General features: G+C 27.7%; 1 protein-coding gene across 1 annotated transcript; it reads right to left on the reverse strand.

Annotated features, from left to right (window-relative positions):
* Positions 1–751: 751 nt before the first annotated feature.
* Positions 752–2486, reverse strand: LOC114165192. Its single transcript, XM_028049855.1, has 4 exons — positions 2334–2486; positions 1643–1883; positions 1326–1523; positions 752–1239 (listed from the first exon to the last, which is right to left on the reverse strand). Exons 1-4 carry the CDS (start codon positions 2484–2486, stop codon positions 752–754), a joined length of 1080 nt encoding a protein of 359 aa, XP_027905656.1.
* Between the last annotated feature and the right edge of the window lie 4833 nt (positions 2487–7319).

The following is a 7319-nucleotide window of genomic DNA, read 5'->3' on the forward strand; positions in this document are numbered from 1 at the left end:
CCGTAACTAGATGTTTAGAATGAATTCTAAACCCAGCATTTTAAAATATTTGCAAAATATTAATTATTTAACAAGAATCTGTTCTGAACAAGATTTTTTATTAAATATATATATATATATATATATATATATATATATATATATATTAAAATACACTAAATATTTTTAAATTTTAATTGTTTAATTTTAATTATAATATTATTATATATTTACATCCTTAAAACAGACTTTTAAAAAACAGGTTGACGAGCTTGTCCTATTCTGTTTCTAGCCCGTCAAGTTTGTTTTATCATCCGAGTGCTAAACACATGCTAATTAGCTAATAATATTTACATGATATCAGAAGAGGTCTATGAATCAACAAAGTTTATCTTAAAATTTAATCAAGAAAATTGTTTAGAGGTAAGCTTAATTGAGATGTTTTGAAGAGAAAAGAAAAACAATAGATGGAACAATTATTACAAAGATATATTTCGAAGAGCGGTTATAAATAAAAGAATTTATTGTCAGAATATTAACTATATTAACTACCAGAGTTACATTATAAATTGAATTTAATAGGCAATTTGTTAAAAGATAATAGATATAAACATGTCTCTAAACAATATTTCCAAGAATGATCAACAAATAATTTAACATTTTTATATCTTTTGACATTTTAGTGAATGATTAAACTATTCGAAGTTAAAAAAATCTGAGTATGACCAATTGTCCAATCCTGTATTTGAACAATCAATTTGCGACCAATCGACTATTCCTTGTTAGACTCAGAAGTAGGATTCTCCACTGAAAATGAGTTATCCAAGTTTTCATGTTTATGGAAAGAATTAGCATCCAAAATCCTTGTACTTGTTTTGTTTATATCTTTGTTACTTTCTTTGCCTGTATTTTCCTTGTGTGTTTCATCATTATCTGCCACAACAGGAGAAAAATTACTATTGCCTTCTTTACAGACCATTTGTTTCACAGGTTCAACCATATCTCTCTTGGTTGAAATCATATTGTAAGAAGGGGTAGTGACCTCCTTATTACATGTTGCATAAGGAGAAATCTGAGTAGGAGGTAGGGACACATATGTATCACTTTGCAATGAATGGATTGTGGGATGTGTTCTCGAAACTAAATTAGATGAAATTTGTAATTCCTTTTTTGCAAAGTTTGCGACCAAGGATTCAGTCGATGCAGAAGAGCATCCAGAATCTACTTTGTTATTAGGAGATGGTAGCAACATGTTTGTACCTATAAATGAGGAGAATGTTAAAAATTAAATTGATGACATATGAAAATTAAGTGGTATACTTTATGCAAACATAAAACAATCATACATTGGACTTGCTTCTTCTTCCCAGGTGGTCTACCACGAGGTTTCTTTGAAACTGCACACCCATCTACTGTCAGAGTATCTTTTCTCTTCATGTCAGACACTTTAATCATAGGTGATGTGAAGTTTGCATCGAACATGGGTTTAGGTGGTGGCAACGACGTTGTGTTTTGCACAGGAAAAATTGCAGTAGAAGACACAGCTAATAAAAAGTAGAAAAAACAATCAATAGGTTAAAAGAGGAAAAAAAAACTCAAAGATGAAAAAAAAAACAATAACCATATTTTAATTCATTAACAACTATAAAATCTGTGCGCCTACCTAGAGGATCTTGGATAGAATTTTTCATTGGAGGAACAATTGTAGGATTTGTGACCACGGTTGTGACATTAGACATGGGTGATCTTGCATTGAAATTGTTCGTAGCTTTCTGAATGTCTTGCAACAACATTTGGATTCTATTTTTCTCTTGCATCAGCATGACCTTTTCCGCCTCCAACCGTATATTTTGTTTCTTCATAAGTATATATTGATTCAATATCTCCTCCAAATTCATCAAATTCTGGGATACCAAGAAAACAAAATTGATGAGAAAAAATATAGGTCTTTTAGGAGAGATTTATTATTCCTACCACACCCAACAATAATCCCACTTCGTTTAGAAATCTGAGGCCTAAGGAAGTTTAAATATTCTTTTCTCCTTTCACCCTTCAAAGCGCCTTTTAAAGACAAAACCATGACAGATCAATGTTCCGATCCAAGGTTTGATGATAAAAATCAGTGTCAATCACCATACATTTGAGGTATTGTTCGCTTTAAGTAATTAAAGTGCCTTAGACCTCAACTTCTAAGTGAAGTAAAACTATTGTGTATATTAGGTGTGATAAGAACACTATTGAAATTTAAACTTACACTTGGATTTTAAACATAGAATGAAAGAACATCAATTCATTTGTAAAAATTGGAAAGACAAGAAAAAAAATCGAAAGATAGAAAAAGTAGGACGAATAACCTCGCTTGGTGGCAGATTGGAAAAGTGTGGCAAGACTTCGTTGCAATAGGTGGCCCTTGTTTGGTAGAATTTGTTGCGACACAAATATTGATCCACCATGATGGCAACTAGAGCTTGGAGATCGTTACCCCTTCCACAAGTCACTGATGTCATTGAGAATCACACCTTTTAATGCGTTTAACAAAATGTTTTTCACAAGAACACTTTCGAATCGAATAGAATCAAATCAAATCAGAGAGCACTACTATAATCACACGATCAAATACTAACTCACTCTTTTTTGCACTCTGAAATCAAACTTTAGGAAGAGAACACTTTGAAGTGGTGTGAGAGGAACTACTTTTATACTAAAAGGAAGAAAGCAAATATAAACCTTTTATCTTTATTATCTTTTCAATAAATCTTAAATCTTTATTATCTTTTAACTTTATTATCTTTTAATTAAATCTTAATTCTTTGATAAGTTTAATTATTTTCAAATCAATTTATATTACTAATTTAATTATTAAATATTAAAAAATTTAATTTTTAATTAAATCTATATTATTTTTAATTAATTTATTAAATCAATTTTATATATTTAGTTTAATTTATCTTTCCATTTTTTCTTAGTGTTTTCTTATAGGCTCCTAGATAAGAGTTTTATCTTTTTACTGCCTTTTTTTTAAAAAACTTATTATTAGATAGATTTTAGTTATTTAGTAGAATAAAATATTAAATAACATCATTTACGTGTTATTTATTTTAACACGATTTTTCATAGTTTTTAGAATATAATTATTTATAGTTTTGCTTTCCCGAGAAAAAATATTAGACAATTATTATTAAGTATTTTTGTTTTATCATATCAAATATTATATTTTTAAAAAAATTACAATCAAAATTCCTTTGTTAGTATTTATATTAAGAGATTTGATTATTTGTTTATTTAGATACATAAATTTTTGTCTATTTAGATATAGATAGATATATAAATATTTCTATAGATAGATATATAAATATTTCTATAGATAGATATATTTTAGATAGATAGATAATATAAATATTTAGAAAAGTAATATATATTGTAAATATTTATCTATTTAGATAGATAGATAATATTTAGATAAGTATATATGTTGTAAATATTTATATATTTAAATAGATAGATATATAAATATTTGGATAGATAGATATATTTTAGATAGATAGATAATACACATTTTCAGATACATAATATTTAGATAAGTATATATTTCGTAAATATTTATCTATTTAGATAGATAAATATATAAATATTTAGATAGATAGATATATTTTAGATAGAAAGATAATATACTTATTTAGGTACTATTTATACAGATAATATTTAGATATATTTAAATAGATAAGTAGATTAATAAAAGATAAATTATATATATATATATATATATATATATAATGATATTTTTATTTCTTATTATTTAAAAAATGTCTGTGATAAAAACAAGAGTAAAATAACAAAACTAAAGAAAGTTATGAATCATACTAAATTAAAAGTATATCAAGCGTATTAGCCTTTCTTACAAAATGAACAATATATGGTAAATAAATAAGAGAAATTATTGAACCCTTTTTCTGGGGAAAAATTACTCCTTCACATATTCCTACCAGATATTCCTTCTACCAAATTCTATCGTTGGGCAAGGACGATCCTTAAGGATTAAGGAGAGCACGACTCTTCCAAAAATTCTTATTTTATTTTCAAATATATTTTAAAATTATATTTTAATATTATTATTCTTAAATATAAAAAAATATTGGATAGAATTAATTTTCTTGTATTTAAAATATACATATGGTGAATATAATTATAATAAAGAGTTATACAAATTTATAATAATCAAATATAAATATAGTTAATAAAAAATATTATTATAAAAAATGTCAACAATATCTATCAATATTAAACAAAATTTATGTTTTTCTAATAAACAATAGATGTCATGTTTTCCTAATTAACATCAAAATATTAAGTTAGTTTAAAAATATTTTCTTTTAAACTTCAAAACAAAGTTTTCCCGTCCTTCTGTACTTTCTTTTTCTTCTTCTTTTGGTTTCTCTCTTCCATACCTTTATTTGTTTCTCATCTCTCCTTTCTGACTTAATTTTCAATCTCAATCTTTCATTATTTTCAAAATCAAGTGCTACCACATCGAAATTGAGGTTTTAAGGATAATTTTGGACAAAACAATTTTTTCTTTTGAGTAAGTTCATTTTCTAACTTTGTTTATTTTGAAATCATCTATTTTCCTTTTACATGTGGTTTAGGATTTAGGGTAAAAGAATTGTTTCTTTTTTAAAAGGGAGATTTGCGATGAAGATGAAAAAAATGTGTCTACATCAACTGAACTTGAGAAATTTCACGAGTTCAAAATTTGAAGAAAAGAAAGTTCATAGAATTACATATAATGAATTTGAAAATTCTTTAACAAATAGTTTATATTGAAAGGAATATTGTAATAAGTTTTAGTTCTAATTCAATTATGGAATATTTCAAGCATTTAAAGAATGGTAGAGGAGCACTTTGACTAAAAGTAATATTTAACATTTAATTATAACTTTTTATAGTTATTTTATGATATGATAATGGATGATAGACATTTTTTTTGGATTTTACTATTATGTCTGCTTGTTTTGAGTAAAAGAAATAAATATATTTTTTCAGTTAAAAAAATAATTTATATATAAAAAATATAATTTGACACCCTTAAATTTTTTGTCTAAGTTCCGTCTTTGGTCGAATCCTTTGATTATGTGCCACAACATCTAGAAATGGTATGCTTTCTTGTTAGTTACATACGTAGATATTATGGTTAGATGAATTTGTGCATATCTATATTTTCTCGTTCAGTGAGTATGATGAGTTTCTAAATTATGAAACAATGTTGGATTAGTGTTTTCGTTAGCATACATTAGTAAGCCTGAAAAAGTTACTTCCCTATTAAAGCAGTATACAAGATTTCTGCGGGTTTTTATTTTTTATTTTTAAGCGTATTGAAAACAAGGATTGATGAATTTATGATCTGTGTGAATTATAAAGGCCTAGAAGCTCATTTGACACAATATCCCTAAATACTTAACCAAAGTTTGTGTTCTGTGTGAACTATAAATATTTCTATTTAATTAATATCTTGTACATTACCATTGACATTGGTACATCTTTAGGCCATACTCATATGGCAGAGGCACTTAAAATTCCAATTCATATCTTTTTCATAATGCCATGGACGTAAGTTTCATCATGTTTTCACAATCTTTAAAATTCTTTTCCCGTTGATTGTTGCTTTAGTTCTTCGACTATATTGAGAATATTATTTTATATTTATTTTATTTAAATTAATTTTTAAAAAATATTTCAATTTTAAAAAATAGTTATTATTTTAACTTAAAATTGAGATATCATAAATATTTAATATTTAATATATTATATATATATATATATAAAATACAATAAATTCCTTCTTATAAATATATCATGTATATCTTTCGTATTTTGAAAAGTCCTAAAACTTAAAAAATAAAGTTGTGTTTCTTTGGGATTTCTCACTGATTCAATTTTTCGTTTTATGTAAGTACTGAATTTCCATATCTGTCACATGTAAAGCAACAGGCTCGTTATAGGTTGAATTCTTTGTTAATTGTTGCATCTTATAATCCCTCCTATATTTTTTTTTTACATGTTTATCCAAACATTGGTCATATTTATTTTTAGATTTCATATCAAATAGTTGACTATTTAATTTGGCTTGGAATACGGGACATGACTATTGATTTTAGGAAGAAAAAGTTGAGCTACGACCAGTCACATACTTAAGTGGCTGTGAGACTATCTGTTCGTTGTTGTTAAGAATTTCTTTTTCATAATATTCTTAAATTTAAAAGGGAGGATTTTTTTTTTATTTCTCACTCACAATTATTTCACTAACCCAGAAAAAAACTTTTATATTTGTGTATTCATGTCTGACATAGAGATCATACATTCAAAATATCGGTCACATATTTGTAAATAAATCATCAATATTTATGTTTGACCTCACATAGTCAGAAGTAAATTTATGTTTGGTTTAAATGAATCAGACATAAATTTATGTTCGACTATGTGCGGTCAGACGTAAATATTGAAATTTACGTCTAACATAGAGGTGTTAGACGTGAACCTTAAGTTTTTAATTTCAGCTAGTCTTCTCTAGTACTTCCAACTTTGTGCGAAAGGGCTTTGAGTTTGTTTGCCTCCATTTCTTTGTGCGTGAAAACCACCAAAGGTACCAAACGTACCATTTTCGTTTGCCTCCATTTGCGTTTCTCGAAAGCTTGAAACCCTCCCTTTTACAACAACGATGTGTGACGACAGTGGTCGACGGTGGTCTACGGCAACACCGTGCAACAACAGTGTTCGACAATGTTTGTTTGCCTCCATTTGTGTTTCTTGAAAGCTTGAAACCCTCCCTTTTGCAGTAGCGATGTGGTATTCGATGGTGGTCTGCAGCAACATTGTGCAACGATGGTTCCGACGATGGTTTGTGATGACGTGCGACGATAGAGGAGGCTATATCTCCTATTATTGCGGCGACGCACGACGTGTCTCTTTCAAACTGCATTAGCTGCGTGACCTCCCAAAGCACTATTTTTTCTACGTGATTTTACGTATGCTCAGAACCCAACACACGTACATATTCATAATCACTATAAAGATAAATAATATTTATCTTTATCTTTATCTTTATTTTAAAAAATATTTGAGAGATTTTAGCAATAGAAAAGCTCAATCCAAGTTCTATATAAAGAGACTAGGGAAGCAGAAAAGATTAGCTCAGAACTTCGGAGTTTAGGAACCCTTAGGGGGCCTAATTTCCTTTCCTCTCTCTCCACTCTCTTCTTCAATTTTTATGTTACTTTTGCATTCCATGGAGTCCAGGAGCCGGTTACGCGTGGGGAAGGTATTAGCACCCCACATCGTCGTCCTAA

The sequence above is a fragment of the Vigna unguiculata genome, chromosome 10 (genome assembly GCF_004118075.2).
Source record: "Vigna unguiculata cultivar IT97K-499-35 chromosome 10, ASM411807v1, whole genome shotgun sequence".
NCBI lineage: Eukaryota > Viridiplantae > Streptophyta > Magnoliopsida > Fabales > Fabaceae > Vigna > Vigna unguiculata.

Coding starts and splice junctions, on each gene's coding strand:
- LOC114165192 (XM_028049855.1), bottom strand. CDS start 2,486: ATGACATCAGTGACTTGTGGAAGGGGTAACGATCTCCAAGCTCTAGTT. Junction 1,884..2,333: donor CCAATCTGCCACCAAGCGAG/GTTATTCGTCCT, acceptor TTGGTATCCCAG/AATTTGATGAATTTGGAGGA. Junction 1,524..1,642: donor TTCTATCCAAGATCCTCTAG/GTAGGCGCACAG, acceptor ACTTTTTATTAG/CTGTGTCTTCTACTGCAATT.